This window comes from Sebastes umbrosus, chromosome 11 (assembly GCF_015220745.1).
Source record: "Sebastes umbrosus isolate fSebUmb1 chromosome 11, fSebUmb1.pri, whole genome shotgun sequence".
NCBI classification, from domain to species: Eukaryota; Metazoa; Chordata; class Actinopteri; order Perciformes; family Sebastidae; genus Sebastes; species Sebastes umbrosus.
The window spans coordinates 14,427,328-14,444,631 of record NC_051279.1 but is presented as its reverse complement, the minus strand read 5'-3'; the positions used below and the strand labels follow the sequence as shown (position 1 = coordinate 14,444,631).

At 44.1% G+C, this 17,304-nt stretch overlaps 2 protein-coding genes and 1 long non-coding RNA gene across 4 annotated transcripts in view; 1 reads left to right on the top strand and 2 right to left on the bottom strand.

The window, feature by feature from the left end:
• Positions 1-17,304, top strand: part of LOC119497421 — a 29,021-nt gene that overhangs the window by 9,889 nt on the left and 1,828 nt on the right. The gene's annotated exons all lie outside the window — the stretch shown is intronic.
• znf628 (zinc finger protein 628) lies at positions 48-9,300 on the bottom strand. Its single transcript, XM_037785472.1, has 9 exons — positions 9,137-9,300; positions 7,255-7,800; positions 6,486-6,558; positions 5,454-6,383; positions 4,665-4,835; positions 4,191-4,524; positions 3,690-3,844; positions 2,535-2,777; positions 48-2,424 (listed from the first exon to the last, which is right to left on the bottom strand). Exons 2-9 carry the CDS (start codon positions 7,635-7,637, stop codon positions 412-414), a joined length of 4,302 nt encoding a protein of 1,433 aa, XP_037641400.1. The 5' UTR covers positions 7,638-7,800; positions 9,137-9,300; the 3' UTR covers positions 48-411.
• Positions 10,126-16,936, bottom strand: il11a (interleukin 11a). Its single transcript, XM_037785540.1, has 5 exons — positions 16,327-16,936; positions 15,251-15,408; positions 12,076-12,171; positions 11,785-11,946; positions 10,126-11,689 (listed from the first exon to the last, which is right to left on the bottom strand). The coding sequence occupies exons 1-5, from the start codon at positions 16,331-16,333 to the stop codon at positions 11,510-11,512; spliced, it is 603 nt and encodes a 200-aa protein (XP_037641468.1). The 5' UTR covers positions 16,334-16,936; the 3' UTR covers positions 10,126-11,509.

Here is a 17,304-nt window from a genome sequence, read left to right as displayed (position 1 = left end):
ATTAAAAAGGACTCAAACTACAAGAAAACAAAAAAAAAAGCCAAATGAAAGGTATTGACAGATTTATTAATAATTAATTACTATTTACTATTAACATTGTGAAGAAAGAGGGCCATGTACAACATTTATTCACACAAAAAAAACATATTTACTTAATAAACAAACTGCCAATGACAGTATCATCATCAAACTAATATATTTAGGGAATATTCCGAGGTCCATGTACAGCCTATTTGAATGTATAACATTTCTAGTATGTGGCACCATGGGGTTACAACACAGTACTTGTCTAACTTCATGTTCTCCCTCAGCTCCGGGAGAACTCAAACTAAAGTGCTAAACACACCGAGCCCACGAATAGTGAGGCATTCACTCGCACACACACTTTCTTCTTCTCCAACATGCACACTTTCAGTTAGAGAACTGCATCTCTTTAGAGTTCGGTATAGGTCCATTTCTTATTGTGTCCTCAGTTGATGTCTGTACCTCTGTATTTGAGTTGTGTTCCTTTACAGATTTTTCGTTCGCCTCTGCCGTCCCACTCTCATATTTCACCTCGCTGCTTTGTGAGATCTCTCCATCCCCTCCTCTCTCCATTCTTCCGTCTCTTAAGCTACTGGTGCTGACCTCAATTATGACAATTTCCTCTCCGTTTCCCAGCTGGAATATGCCTTCCATGGCTCCTCCGTCCTCCTCCGCCCTCCCACTTGCAGCATTGCAACCTGCCCCTTCTTCTCCCATCATCCCCCCTTCCCTTTCTATCAGGGCTATCATCTGCATACCTTCTTCGGTTTCCTGCTCCATCTTGGCCTCGCCCCCTAGTTCAAACACCACCTCCTGCCCATCAAGAGGCACCAAACTTGGGGTAGGAGTGCAGGAAAGCTGCAGGCTGGTTTCTTGCCCTTGGCTGAAGGTAGCATTGGATGGACCGCTGTCCTGTGCCTCGGTGTGGAAATGGAGGACGTAAGACTCTCCGTGGCTGCCTTCCTCTCCTGTCTGTCTCTCCACCTGCTTTTCTCCACCCCACTCACGCAGAAGTGACATCATCCCTCCCTTACCTCCCCCCTTTGCTCCTTCACCTTCGCCATCTGCGTTGAACTGCAACACAAGTGATTTTCCCTCCCCACCCATTCCTCCATCTGCTGCCTCTCCTGATGCATCCCCGTCAAACTGTAACACGTATGATCGCCCGCCCTCCTCCATATTCATCCCCTCCTTTGCCCGTCCTTCATTATCAAAACATAACACAAACTGTTTCCCTGTCATGGTGTCCCCCGTCCTTATTTGTCCCACTGTGGTATGATGTTTCCTTTCTAGAGTAGCAGTGACGGGAGTAGAAACTGATGCTGTGGCTACTGTGGTGGCTGGTGTTACCATGGTAACAGCTGATGGGTGTCCTGAGGTGTCCACTGTGGAAGATGAAAGAATTGGGACAGAAGTGCAAGATGTTGACACTGTGGATGCAGATGATGTTAATGACTCTGTGGTGTTAGCAGTAGTAGCAGTCTGCGAGACACTGATCCCAGTACAGTTTGTTACTGACGGAGCTCCACCTGCTGTCTGACTGACGGGAGCTGCTGCAGACATCTGAAGAGCAGCTTTCGGTTTGCGTCCCCGTCTTCCCCGAGCAATCCGCGTGCTCTTCCCTAATATGGGCTTGGTCAGTAGGGAGTTGGACGAGAAAGTGCGTGTTGGCGTGGCAACGGGAGTGTTTGCATTGTTATTATTGTTGGTGAATATGTACCTGGTCTGCTGTTGTTGCTGTGATATGGTTTGAAAGTGGGATATCGGAGTCTGTGTTTGGTTTAGGACGGGCTGGAGTGCTTGGATTGTCTGGAGCATAGGGAGGGTCTGAGGCTCCGGACCTGCTGAAGGGTTGTTCGAAGTGGGAACGAGAATCAAGCTGGACTGGCTGCCGTTGTTAGAGGGGCACTGTAGAAGGTAGAAGCTTTGGGTCTGGGACGGAGGCGGTGGTGGTGGAGGTGGAGGAGCTGGTGGAGGGGATGACAGAGGAATGAGCTGCAGGCCGCTGGCTGTCTGAATCATAAAGTAGTTTTGGGAGGTGTTGGGGGGGATATTAAGTGCTGGCTGGGACACGATCAGGCTGCCATGGTTTCCTGAGGTTTCCAAGGTGATGGGGTTGAGCAGGGTCGTGGTGGTCGTTACTCCACCAACACTGGCTTTCACAGCCACTCCATCTTTACCTCCACCGCCAGGACACGGCAGGGGAACGCCACTGCCGTGGGTGCGGATGTGCCTCTGCAAGTAGGAGTGCATGACAAACTCCTTAGTGCAGTACGGGCATTTGAAGTCCTTGCTTGAGGAGTGTGTGCGAAGGTGGAGCTGGAGGTTGGAGGAGTGTGTAAAGCTTTTATTGCAGTGTGTGCACTGAAAGGGTCTCTCACCAGAATGGGTGCGTTCATGCTGCTCAGAAAAACGAAAGAAGAGGGAAGACAATTGAAGAAAGAACATAAAAACAGATTTATTCAAAAAGCTAATAATCGACATGAGTTCATAGCCGAATGTGTGCTGACCTGCTTGAGGTTTGACGTCTGGGAGAAAGACTTTGAGCAGATGGAGCAGGTATGAGGCCGCAGTCCAGAGTGCATCTGACTGTGTCTACGCAGGCAGCTGGTGTTCTTGAAGGACTTGCCGCACTCCTTACACACATACGGCCTCTCGCCCGTGTGCTGCCGTAGGTGATACTGGTAGTGAGAGCTCCATTTGAAAGTGAGAGGGCAGTGAGGGCACTGGAAAGCCCGGACACCAGTGTGTACCTGGGTAACGTGAAAGTGGAAAAAATATGAATTAATTTAACTTATCTTACACTTATAGACACTTTATCACGATATTACGATATCTAAAATCTAAGACGATATCTAGTCTCATATCACGATATGGATATAAATCAATATATTGCCCAGCCCTAAAGATAAGATAATAATGCAGCCACAGCCTCGGCCTCTCTCCGCTGCATTTCTTCAGGGGTATACTCAAACAAACACTGCTGAATATTTGAGTCAGCCAGGTTTAGGAAGTTCAGTTTTTGAGCGGCATCTAGAGCATGCGTGCCCCCCCCCACCTACCCAGAGGCGGAGACAAGAAATCCAAGCTGAAACAGCCTGTAGTTGTTCCTCGTATCAAACTACGTCACTGTGACGTCAAATGACGGCGCTGGATGCAGGAAGAACAACAGATTTTGCAGCTGCGAAATCTCAGCTTCCCCGGTCATTATAGCACGCACTGAGGAATTTATTGCTTCAGTCGACAACATTTGGTCATCCACCCTTTAAAGAATGCAATGAAATCCATTGTTTCCATTTCATTGTCTTTTCCAATAAGACCTAAATGCAACCCAGGAGTGGCAACCAGGAAACATCAAAATGTGTGAAGGATGCAATCAACAGTTACAACTGTCACAACTCAAGAGTTGTGCTATAGCACTTAGTCACAAGAAGGTTTTAACCACAGAGTGTGTTATTGTGTTGAAAGGATTTTTTATTGCTTGTTGCATTTGTCTGTTGTAGATTACATGCATCTGCAAGGGGGTGAATCATACTAAACAGCTGCAGTCCCTGTAAACTAGAGGAATCTTGGGTGACATAAATTATCAAATTTAGCTCCCATATGATGATCTCTCATGTGGAAACTTTAATTTGTGTATAGATTTCTCACAACAGAAGCCTTACCCTCTGATGGATTGAAAGCAGAGACGACCTCTTGAAGCTCTTTCCACACTCGGTGCAGCGGTAGGGCCTTTCCCCAGTGTGATCTCTCATGTGGTACTTTAGTCCCGACGAACCTTTGAAGGCTTTTCCGCACTCTGAACAGCGGTATGGCCTCTCTGTATCAAAGTGTGTGAAACTGAGTGTCACATTTGTGAAAATTCAAACTAAAAATTACATATAATACAGTAAAAACTGAATTAATGTTGACTGTCTATCAACCATTACAGTAATTATCACAGTAAAGAACAACCTCTTAAGTGTTAAGTTAAGTTCCCTGGTTGCTATAAATGTATTAAACAACCAATTTGACATTGAATGATGGGTAGCTTTACAGTCAGAGAATTATCAGTGCAGGGGGAAAGCATATCATACCAAAACACATGAACAGATTGCTTGGCTCATATTCCCTAATCTCCATTGTCTCCATGTTTTGTGTCTGCTCTGCTATGACAATGTCTTTACCTCCAGCAGGAGTGCTCTTGCTGGCTCCCGTCTTTTTAGGGGCTCTGGTCGGTTTGGCCGGCTGTTCCTCTTGCTCCTCGCCAACGGCGATGATGTTGACATGGATCTCCCTCTGGCCTTCCTGCTGTTTGTCAGCCTGGCTGGGAGAGGAGGGGAGGGGGAGAGACAGGGAGAGGGAGGGAGGGCACACTATCTCGGCCTCTGCCTCAGCCAGGAGGCGTTGCTCAGGCGTGTGGGAGTGTTGGTGGGTGAGGAGTGAGGAGAGAAGGGGGAAGGAGCGGTCGCAGGCGGAGCAGCTGAACTGGGAGCGGGACTGCGATGAAAGAGAGTGCATCTGGACAAACAAAAACGGAACACATGAGGCAAATATTATTCTTTGATAGATGCATCGAAATGCAATATATGAATCTCAGTGCTCGATATGCAGTGCAGTGCTGCAATTTGCAGAAGAGCAACTATATCAGTCATTCTCACCAGTGAAACATGTCTATTGAGGCCTCCACTGGTCTTGAAGGTCTTATTGCAGTAGCCACATGACAGCCCTGCCCATGCGGTTCTGGCCTCTGGCTGAACGGTCTCAGAGCTCTGAGTCACCTCGGTGAAGCTCTGTAGCAGGTCAAACTGGGCCTGGGTGGCGCCCACATTCTGAGGACAAACCGAAGGAAGTTATACACATAAATAAAATGTATCTTCAGATCAAACTCAAGCACTTCATAAAAGGGTGGGTATGGGTTTTTTAGATCAATTAAAATTAGATTATGTAGACAAATTAGTGAACGGTCATTATATTCCCCACCACATTACAAACAGTAGATACACTGTACATCATACAACTTAGTCATATAATCAGACTGAATTGCCATTCTGTTCCACTTCATTTATTTAGCCTGATGTGTTTATGACGTGTTTATGATAGCTGATGTCCTGTTTCCTCATTAGCGAGTGGCTAACATAATTTTCGGCTGACACAGAACAGAAGCTGCAGTAGCAGTTACTAGGAGCAGTTGACCTAACGTTTGTAACATTGATCAAAGAAATATGCTGATTTGTAAATCGCAGTGAATCTCATCCACGCTTTTCGCCATTTTTCTGTCAGACCTATTTGAATTGCTGAACAAATCTGAGATGTGGGCGGCAATTCATTGGTGTGGAACCAGGCTACATACAACCCTCCATGACCTGATTCCCTGTTTGTCTAATTCACTTTATTTTTGTTGTACGGTTTTATTCTTCTCTTTTCACATGTTTCATTCAATCACTTACTGTATTGCTGCCATCTGCTCCCTCCGTCAGTCCGAGGAGCACCTCTGTCGTGTGTCCGTTTTCAGCCACTGTCGTAGTCTCCACCACCTCCTCGAAATCAGCCAGCAGGTGACCAGCTCCCACCAGCCCGTCCCCAACCTCCATCCCTGCTCCGGGCCCCCCCTCTCCACCGGCCCCGTGTCCCTCCGGAGCCATGTGCACGACCTGGTGCTCCTCTAGATCTGTCCGTGTGCCAAAGGTGTGGCTGCAGCTACCACAGCTGTACAGCAGCACACTGGCCCCGGTGTGTGTGCTCAGGTGAACCTCTGTCCCGATGGCCCTGGACGCACACATGCCCTCCCCTGAGGAGGTGAGGGTGAGAAGGCTCGAATTCTGCCCGGACGAGGTGGTCGATAGGAACACTTCTTCCATCCCCACCCCCACTCCATCAGCTCCCTCCTGGCTCACAAATCCCACCATGTCCGTCAACATGGATGACGTCACTTCCTCTGCCCCTACCACCACCTCCACTACCTCATGTCCCGTCCTTGCGTCCTCTCCCCTCTTTCCCTCCTTCCCTGCTGCGTTGAGGTTGGAGTGCGAATTCTTGTGCAGGGCCAGGTTGGATGAATGCGTGAAGCTTCGTCCACACTCGCCGCAGATGTAGGGCCTCTCACCTGTGTGTATCCTCATGTGCTGCCTCAGGTTGGTAGACTGAGTGAAAGATTTGTTGCACACTGAGCAGGTGTAAGGCTTGAGACCGAGGTGGACATTCTTGTGTCGCCGCAGACTGCTTGAATTCTTGAAGGCCTTGGGGCAAGTGTCACAGGGGTATGGACACTCTCCAGTATGCTGGCGCAGGTGATACTGGTAATGAGAGCTCCATTTAAAGGTCAGAGGGCAATAGGGGCACAAGAAGGTACGCACTCCAGTGTGGACACTCTGATGGACCTGGAGATAGACAGACTTAGAGATGTGAAATCTCTTGCTCATTTGTAACCTTTTCCCTGAAAACAAATCCTTTTTATAAAATGACTTTGTTTGACATCTCACCTGGAGCAGAGAGGAGCGTTTGAAGGCTTTGCCACACTCCTGACATTTGTAAGGCTTCTCCCCTGAGTGAGACCTGCAAAAGAAAAGTAACTATTCAGGAAGATAGCACAAATCATTATAAATATACATCATCAAAGGTGTCACACATAATCAATACAGAATCATGTATTAAGGACTATAGATTTTACATAGTCCTCACTACTTTGAGTTTCTTGTTAACCTGAATTTGGACACTTCTGCCTCCATCTCCTATTCATTTCAAATAATAAAGTAATATTAACAGCTTTAGGCCTCTATTGTTATAGTGTTACAATTATTAGTAGGGTTGTAACGATACATCGATCTGGATCAATTTATCAATTTAATGATCAACGATCCATTATCATCGATGCAAAGTGAAAACATCGAAATCATCTTTAAAGATACGCCTTTATTTTGAAATTTCCATGGCACGTCTGTGTCACTATTTCCATCCAAGCGCACCTCTTTCCTACAGAGCCCGGTAATAAAATTGCCAAATCTTATTTTAGTTGCTCTTTGTGAGTTTATATAAATGTAGAGGATTGTGTTAAAATGGGTATATGATATGGGCTAATATTTTGTAAGATCGCAGGCCCCTTAATTGAATTGAATCAAAATCGTATCGTGACTTTGTAGTATCAGCAAATATCATATCGTTGTCCAAAGAATAGATAAATCGTATCGTGATGAAACTTGTGATTTACAGCCCTAATTATAAGAGTGGTAAAGAGCATTTAATCATGGGTACCGTTGGTGGTAGAGCAGTGCAGAGGAACCCTTGAAGGCCTTGGGGCAGAGGTTGCAGCGGTATGGTCTCTCATTGTTGTGGCTCCGCTGGTGGTGGGTCAGCCTGGACGACCACCTGAAGCTCTTCCCGCAGTCCATACACTGGAAGGGATGGTCAGACTGCTCGGGCTGCTGGGGTGGACCCGACACAGATGACGTCACCATGTCCAGAACCACCTCTTCCCCACCCTCTACTACCCCCTTGTCTCCCCCCACTAGCTCCCCTCTGTCCTCGCCATCGCCATCCTCTCCCGAACCGAGAAGGGACGGGAAAGGAGACAGGGAGGCGGTGGACTGAGGTGGTAACAGTTCTGCTTGGACCACTAAGGCCACTGAGTTAGCCATCACCTAGGGCAAGCTGGTTAGCAGATGAGGGTGTTCCTTTGGCAGCAGGCGGGGATCAGTTTTGGTGCAGTATCATGTTTTTTTTCTTTCACCTTTCCTTCATTCATGTTTTCAGCCACTGGAGACACCAGCTGTCATCCCAAGTAGACAGCTCAGGACAGGTCTGACATAAAGTGAAATAAATACAGTATTAGAATATTCCTGAGCAGTTCAAGACCTATTTTAAAATAAATTCCCAAGTCCATTCTTACTCAACCCATCAATCTCTAGATCTTCATCCTCCTAAATGCCTCACTAGTAGAGGTCAATTTTCGATAAGATTTAGGGGAATAAAAATGTACCGGGTCGGGATCCCATGCGTGCTCGCATATGCGCGCTCGCGTGTGGCCGGAGTCACTGCTCCTCTGCCTGCTTACCTTCACTCTCGACGAGCATGCGCGCTCACTACACACTGCAGGAGAGTTAGTTTAGCTCTGAGAATATCTAGTGAATGTACAGTGGACGTTTATGCAGAAATAACTGCTGCAGCTCCTCCAGACCAACAGAGGTTTTCCGTGTCTTGTGAAGTGACGGGGCTCCGCAGAGAGAAACGTTATCGTCTCCGACCGGGTGCCGGTGTCTCCCTGCGGGCGCAGTCGGGAGACGGTAACGTTTCTCTTCCTGCTTCAGCCCCGGCACCGACCCGCTTTTGCTGAAACAGGAAAAGCCAACACTAGGATCAGCATTGATTCATGGAGAGACCTTCGTCTGGTCAGCTAACATTACTGCCAAGCAGGTGAAATATAGAGTGATATTGTGGTTTTAGCTGACGTGTGTCGTCTCACTGTTTTGAGCGATGCTCGTTCATGTCTATTTAGAGCGAGCAAGCGCGAGCCCGACGCTGATTTTCGTTGACTTAACGGCCACAGGTGTCGCTGTTAACAAGCATTTCTGATTCTTACAAACAGTCCCTTTAATCTTGTCTCTAGGTGCAGGCTTCAGATAAGCCCAGTGGGTTTTTTGCCTCTTCCTGCACTGTATATTATTCATTTATTTATGTTTGTGTTATGTTGTATAGTCTTAAATTGTGCAAAACAAATAAACATTAAAAACATTATTATAACTTGGTAACTCCTGGTGAGGATGTCCCCTTTAAATCCCACCCTCCCTCCCTCCTGTCTATGAAGCTGTCCTCCCCTCCTCTCCTCTCCTCCCTCCCTGCTGTCTCTCCTCTGGCAGTCAGTCTGTTTCTGTCTGTCCCCGCAGTGCGGTGCCTACTAGCAATACACACAGGCCACAGCTAGGTTACACATGAAGCTACTGTATAAGTGTATCCTACTGTAACCCAACCAGCTGTGGAAGCAGACACACAACACAATAACTATATCAGTTTCACAGTATCAACATAAAGAGCTCCTGGCCTTCATTTAAAGCTAATCTAGCCTCCGTCAATACGACAATATCCTCCATTAAACTGCTCGATAAGGATGCACGTGATTACAGTTGGAAGCAGTACTCACCGAGCAGCTTTAACTCATCTTAAAGCTGTATTGTTGATGTTATTAAAAGGGTACCTGGGTACCGCAGTGCTAATCCACACAACCTTAACAATAAACACAGCGCAGACTAACAGCAGTTCTCCACCCGATGCCGCCTTCTAAGAACGGCGACGCTGATTGGCTGTTCGCTACGATAGAAGCTCTCCTCCCATTGGCTGAGAGCTTCAACAGACAGATTGACGTTTTTAAAATTCGCTAAAAAAATATTTTTATCTTTCAAATTTTACGGAAAACACTTATCAGTAATGTGTCTACACTTTAATATGTTAAAAAAATAATTTATAAAGCTTTATTCAATTCAATATGAACCCGTTATTTTCTGACTATGGCGCACAGACTTCTGGGTAATGTAGTATCTTGTGTGTGTGACTCCCCATCTGTCACAGTTCACATTGTTCACATTGTTCCTATAAATACCTATAGGTGTCCACCTGGACAGTAAATTAAACTGGAAAAATAACACTGATGTTGTATTCAAGAAGGCCCAGTCGAGACTCTTCTTCTTGAGAAAACTGAGATCTTTTAAAGGTCCCATATTATAAAAAAGTGATATTTTCATGTTTTTGTTATTATAAAGCAGGCTTAAGTCCTATATAAATACTGTGAAAGTATCGAAACACTCAATCCACAGGGAAATACACACAGCCCGTATTCAGAAACTCTTCATTTGAAACAAGCTGTCAGGATTTCTGCCCATTCGTGATGTCACAAATATACAGTATTTAGACCCTTTACACAATTTTTTATGTAAACATTCTAAATGTGTCCCAGTTTATTCCTGGTTGCAGTGTATGTGAATGTCATCAGCTGACAGGAAGTACACATGGACCCAAGCTGTCGCCTAGCAACGCAATTCTGTTGCAATTGGATCAATAAAGCTGTCTATCTATCTATCTATCTATCTATTTATCTATCTATCTATTGTAGGCGGACCAAGACATACTCAAATCCATTGTGCACATTCTTTAGTATTTATTTCACCAAGGCACATATTTCACATTGAGGCCAATCAGTGTGTGGAAGAGGCATCTTGATGTTACAACAATAATTTAAATGGTATAATAATAGTAAATAAGAATTAAAAACTGTATAAAAGTACAAAAAAGATAGGAGACTTGCTCCGCTGCAGCACAAAATAAATAGTTCCACCAAGTTACTTAAATAAATAGTCAATACTGAAACAAATACTAGAATAGAAATAAACAAAAATGATAGTGATAAAGTTGGTAAAGTCATCTACATTATATTGTAAAAATACAACATAATACACAAAAGCACTGTATACAACAATTTACATTCTTGTACACTTATGTACACATGTACAGAACATAGTGTCACAATACATAGTATTTTAAGGCTTTGGGTGTTTAACTAACAAAACAAACTTTTCTACCCCAAAGCACAGGTTTAAAATCAGCCATCTCACTCATCCAAGAGGCTAATCCTAACAAGTTTGTGCAAAGAATCTAATCAGGTCCATCAGTGCTCAGCAACAGGGCACATTCATACAACTTTACCACAACGTTAAATATGCCTCCTCATGCAGAACGCGAGAAACAGGCAACAACAATAGAGACTGTGGTACAAAAGAAAGCATTCTCTTCTCTTTGGCTACCATTTTTGACATTTTCAGATAAATAGAATTTCAATTAAGACGTGGCACGTTTAACATGGTTAGAAGATAACATTAACATCTTCTTCTTTAAGGGCACTGTAAGTGAGCGATAGTGAACACCTTGGCTGTCCCATATGTATGCTACATCTACTGGAAGAATTATTGGCTAAAGAAATACACAAAGTAGATTAAGTTAGTTTAAACAAAAAAGCCAGGAAGTGCTACTGTGTTTTTTTTCATGAGGATCAGTGAGACACAAGACAAAAAGAAAGATTACAGAGACGTGGGCAAAATAAATTCACGTTAAATACAGAAATAAAGATGAGAGTGACACATTACAACTTCAAATAAATAAAATTAAATAAATTACTAACAGTCAATAAATAAATAAATACATAAATAACATGGTCATGAACAAGGCCTTTAGGGAGAGTTTGGGGGAAATGGTGACATGATAGTCGTAGTTAAACTGGCAGTTTGCTTTATCGTGATGGTTGTAACTGGCTGCAGTATAGCTCATCCTTATTGGCTCCGGTGGAAACACATTCTTCAACACACGTGTCATTGGTTGACATTTGGGCCAGTTTAAGGGATGCTATTGACTACAGTGCACACTGACATGGTCCTAATTCCCCTTTGGCTTGAGGCGGGGCTCCATGTATCCTCACTGGCTACGCAGCCGAGTAGTTGAGAGGAAAAGAACGAATGAGCTTGGACCGTCATTGTACTGCAGACACTTTGGGCTTGAGGGTGATGAATGCTCTGTACGCCCAATCGCAGAAGAGCTTGAAGTGTTGAAGGAGCTCATGGCTGGACTGTAGGACATCAAACTGATAGGGGAGCTGAGGGGGCAGGGAGGGGGTCGCCTGAGTCAGCCTCGGTGCTTCGACTCTCAGCATCTGTAGGAGAGAAGACAGATTAGAACAACAATTCATTTATCACAGAGTAAGTGAGATAAACTGAGAATCAAAAAGGTGGAAGCTTGGCTCTTTACCTGACGGTGCAGCAGAGTGATGAGAGATTTCATTTCTCTGATCATCTCCACCAGCTTGGGCAGCGCAGGGTGGTGGTGCTTCTTTGAGACCTTGTTCAGCCACTCAAAGTGGTGCTCGTACAGCTTCAGGTCAGCGTGCAGCTGAGAGAGTGTGGGCTTCAGCTGGAAACAACACACACATACTTTTAGAGACTTGGGTGTGGCAAGATGTAACCGTGTGGATAGAAACAGACAAGCCCCTCTCCCTTCACGAGCACACACACACACACAAATACATTATCACAGCATTACCTCAAGATTGTTGAGGTCATTGGCTGATCTGTTGCTCATTTCTGGCAGAGACCTGAACCTGTGGGGCTCCACATCTGAGTCAAACGCATGCTCCCTCTGAAAGAGAAAACAAGACACAGAGCAGCCCCGTTAGCAATTTACATCAGTGCAATTTAACTCGTCCTGAGACAAGTCACGGCAACATGAGGAAAGTATTAGTCTAGCACCTCGATTGGATGACTTGTTTTCTGCGCTTAGAGACAGTAGCTCTCACTGAAGGGAGTGTGGTCGATCGGGTCAGTGTGAGTTCACCCACATTCAGCCTCCCCAAATGTCAACAATAAGAGCAAATGACCTTAACCCACAGGATGTTTTCTACAGGGAGCGAGGATAACAACATATGCAGTGACTAAGAAAGCTCCAAGTGGGACAGACAACACAGGGCTGTGGGGAAACTCCAGGGTCACAACTATAAAAAGAGGGAATGACGCAGTACCGCTGCCCAGCTAAGAGTTGAGTTGTAAACTATGTCCAGGCAGCAGGTGTAGTGCTCTTCGTGGCCACCAGAGGGGGGTAAACAACCTGACTGCAGGTTTATAGAGTTCTACCTTTACAAAGGCAGCTGTGCTCATCGGTAGTATGAAACATGTTCAGTAATGAATGGGGATAAATGGAGATGACTGATGTGGCATGCGTCACTGCCAATCAGTAGAGGAACATAACAACATTAGGATGATGAGTGCTGAGAAATGTTTAGTGTAAACAGGTTGTGCATGTGTGCTTAATGCTTCCTTAACCTGTTGTGAAGTGTTTTCCGTGCCCCACTGTTTGCCTCCAGTTGTTTGTGTTGATGTTTTTCGGGATGAATGTGCTGCATTGTCTCGCATGTCTCTCCATCAGCCTTTCGTAAGAGCTCACTTATGTTTGTGGTCCAATGTTTTGTCTCTGTTGCTTTTGTCCCCTTCCATCCCTCGCTTCCTTCCCTACCCTCTCCTCACTCCCTCTCTCTGTCTCATACCAGGTGCACAAAGCACATGCAACATCTCGTGCACATGTGCATGCTTGCACACACATATACCGCTGGCTTGTCATCTAGTCGGCTCTCTGATCTCTTCATCTCTTGTGGTTTTCGCTCCATCTTTCTCAGCCTTTAATTCTCCCTCTTATCCTCCTTTTCTTGCTCTCTCCATCACAGATCATGACCTCACCCTGACAGAACTTAGCACCCAACCTTTTTCTTCCTGAATGCAAATACTGAAGTGTGATAAATCTTTCTTGATTTTTATCAAGTCACTTTGCTGTGGCGACCGAAGGCAAAACACTAAACACCGCACCTACACAACCATGACTATTTACAGAACCCTCAATGCACACGCACACACACGGCCACAAAAATGCATGCACACAAATGCATGCATATACACATTTGCAGCCATACTGTATGCATGCAAACACACACACACACACACACACACACACAAAGTTGCGTCGGAAAACTTATATAGACTTATGTGTGTACACTCTTTAAAGCATCAGTTTCATTGCTTTTTTGCAGGGACTTTCCATGGATTCCCGTTCTATTTATCTTTCCTGACTTTCTCCTCTCTTTAGTGGAATTCCACACAATAAGGGAAAAAAAATTAAAAATAAATCTTCCATGTTGCTGAACACTGTCTAATACTGTCCCCATCACCCTTTGATGATGCTGGTGTGTTCACATCTGGACCCCAGGTTACTGCTACACAATGGCCTGTAACATTGTTTTAAAGCAACAAAACCACACACACACACGCACACTTCCTGAACACTATCTACCGGCCAAGACTAGAGAGAGTATGTGGCTATTTTTGATTTTATCCCCTGAACAGAAGACTTTAAAAGATTTGCATAATGCAAAAATAGAATCTAGACCAGTCATGTGTAACCAAAGATCCACAGATATGATCCCGCTGTCTTTTCACCTGTTAAAACACAGCGTTGATACACGATCACCAGCTGGAGCCAACTCTTGGCCGTGTTCTCGAATCTGATTTTCCTACCTACTTGACTGTCAACAAAATAAGATTCGAAGCCAGCGTTGTCGGTACGGTGCACATTTCATAAGAGAAAAAAAAACTCCTCCAACTCCATCCTCACTTCCACCGTCTAGCCGCAGAACATAAACATGTTTCTATGTAAACAGGCCAGTGATATATACTTTGCTGTCATGTCACAGACGGTATGCTCAGCTTAGATGGAGGCAGGTGTTGATGTGTAGTTTTGAATTAGTCTTAATGGGAGAACTGACTCCTTGAACTTTATGTTTCTCTACCCCCTTTGACATCACGTATCCTGCATCACTGTACAGTAAATGTGTGTTTATTCTCCAAATTAATTCCATAAAACTTGATATTTATGTCATTGCACCTTCACTGGCCTGGCAACCAATCTTCCAGTCAGGTGAGCATGGCAGACCAGGAGGTTGCTGAGTCAGACCAGTATGGATTAAAAGTGAGATCACTCAGTCAAATCTCCCCTGAGGCTTTCTGCTGCCCTGATCTGGTGTAACACATGCAGCCAGTGTGTCACCAATGAAAGCAGCTTAAGTCAAACGGAAGTCCCTAAACAAACCTAGTAAACTTTCCACAACAGTGCCATACCTAAAGTGGAAGGTAACATTAACACCAAAATCCAATGGGTGATGGATTGAAGCGGAGCACAAATAGAAATCACTTTAAAAAGCTATAGAAAAAAGATTTTTTTGGGAGGTATATGTTTGAGGAAGAGTTGTGATAAGGGTTGGTTTATATCTACTTTTTAACTCGTGGGTTGTAAATAAACTTGGGATGCTGTTCATATATTTAATTTGGGATGTAAATAAATCTGGGATAGTTTATATATTATATTATATTATCATTCTATATGATATATGAGTTATTAGAGGAGAAGTGAGAAAGGGGTATGGGGAAATATAAGCTTTACTACTACCTATATTCCTTTCGGACACTATTACTCTTGTTTTGTTTGTTATTATTTTGTATCTGTTATTTATTTTATGTTCGAAATAAAGTCTTTCATTCATTCATTCAATTAGGGGGAAAATCAATTAAGATGCATCCTCTTCCTCACACCAACAATTCAATTAGCACAGTCATCATCACTCTCCTCCAATCAATAGCAGTGATTGGCAAATCACCATGACGACATCATCACTTACCAGCAGTTCCTGGGTGAGCTTCATTAGGTTTTTGGTCTGATTGGACAGTTTATCCATGTCAGTGGGTCTCCTCTGCGGTACCGGAGAGGCAGACGTGAACACCGGCAGATGAGCCAATAGCAGCGAGAAGAGGAGCGACGAGGAGGAGTCGAGCAGCACTGTGAGGAGCAGAGAGAGAAACGGAAGCAATTAGTGGAGAGGCGCTGTCATCTCGCCATAATGATAATGACCTCAGGCCACGGCTGTCAGCTCCAGGGGGAAGATATTGCACCATAATATAAACAATAAGCTCCAGACTTGGCAGAGGAATCCTCAGCTTCAGTGTCAGAGAGTCGTGTTTTCACAGGATGCATTGCAAATCATTAAATCATTAAAGCTTTGACACTGAATAGCACCATCACTCCTTCTTCTTATACCATAAGCAACTTGCAATGAATGCTGCTGATTGTCACACCTGCAACTGGATAGGTTAGGTGAGTTGGTTGGTGGTATAAAATTATATAGACCCAGCCAGGGCAACTCTCTTTAACAGTAAGCTCATTCATTCTTTTTTCCTTTCAAGTTCAAATACAAGGTAGACTAAGTATTAAAAGGGAACCACAGTGGTGTTGAAATGATGAATGCTTGATAATTACAGGTGAAACCACAAGAATCGCAGCCAAAATAACACTGCAGGAGCATCTTTAAACTCCCTGTCCTAGGATAACTCTTAGAATAAAGTTGTCCAAGACTGAAATGTCATAAGAATAACACTGCAGGAGCATCTTTAAACTCCCTGTCCTAGGATAACTCTTAGAATAAAGTTGTCCAAGACTGAAATGTCATAAGAATAACACTGCAGGAGCATCTTTAAACTCCCTGTCCTAGGATAACTCTTAGAATAAAGTTGTCCAAGACTGAAATGTCATAAGAAAGTCAGTTAGAATTGAATCTATATTCATAAATAATTTTACATGAACTATAAAAACAGCTGTTAACAGTCACACATTTAGAAAATATAGAAATACAATTTAAAAAAAATGGCAATTAACAACTAAAGCAATTATGAATTAAAACACACTCATACAAACACTTACATTTCATATTTGGTTCGGATCCAAGGGTACAGGTAAAAACCAGCAAAAAAACAAACAAATAAATAAATAGAAAATTAATAAATAAATTGGAACTCCGGAAATTGTCACGTGCTCCTGTTTTCTTCCTCTTCTTCTTCTTCTTCGTCTTCTTCTTCTTCTTCTTCTTGAGAGTCAGAGAGGAGAGAGGAGGAAAGTTGAGGATGAATGAGAGAGAGAGAGGAGCAGAGTGATGACTGAAGCACTCAGACAGAGAGAGAGAGAGAGAGAGAGTTGAGAGAAGAGGGAAAAGTAAATCAAACTTTCAGTCTTTTGGTAAAGTTTGAGATGAGCAGTCTTTATGAGAGTGAGAGAGAGAGAGAGAGAGAGACACTTGGACAGTATTGAGAGAGAGAGAGGCACCAGGAGTGCAGAGAGGGATGCGAGTTGTGGTAAGTCCAATTTTTTGCGCGCAGTGAAGTGTTTAGGCTTGTTTAAAACTTCCTTTATAAAGACGTCGGGCCTATGACACATCGGCAGTGACTCACTTCATTCATAAAAACACACACACACACACACACTCACACACACACACAGACACACTCTCTCTCCTCTCTCTCTCTCTCTCTTTCCTCCTCCCCTCCCTGCTGCCTGTCTCTCTTTGCGAAACTTAAAAAAAAAAAAAAAATGTTCCGTTGTTTTTTTTCTGTTTTTTTCTTTTCCTCTATCACTTTCTCCTCTGTCCTGTCCTGTCCCCTATCTCCAGCACTTCCTCTGTGTCACATCTACCTGCTCCAATCACTCCCATCTATACCTCTTTTTTTATCTCTCCATCTCCAAATCTCTTCTCTCTCTCTCTCTCTATCTATCACTGTGCAGACTTTTTAAAAAGCCCATTGTTTTCATGTATCAGCATATCTTATGCAACCATGTATCTCTTTTTTTACAGCCTTTCTTTTTCTTATTCGTGCTGTATATTAAAGGGTGAAATGTCACAGAAAG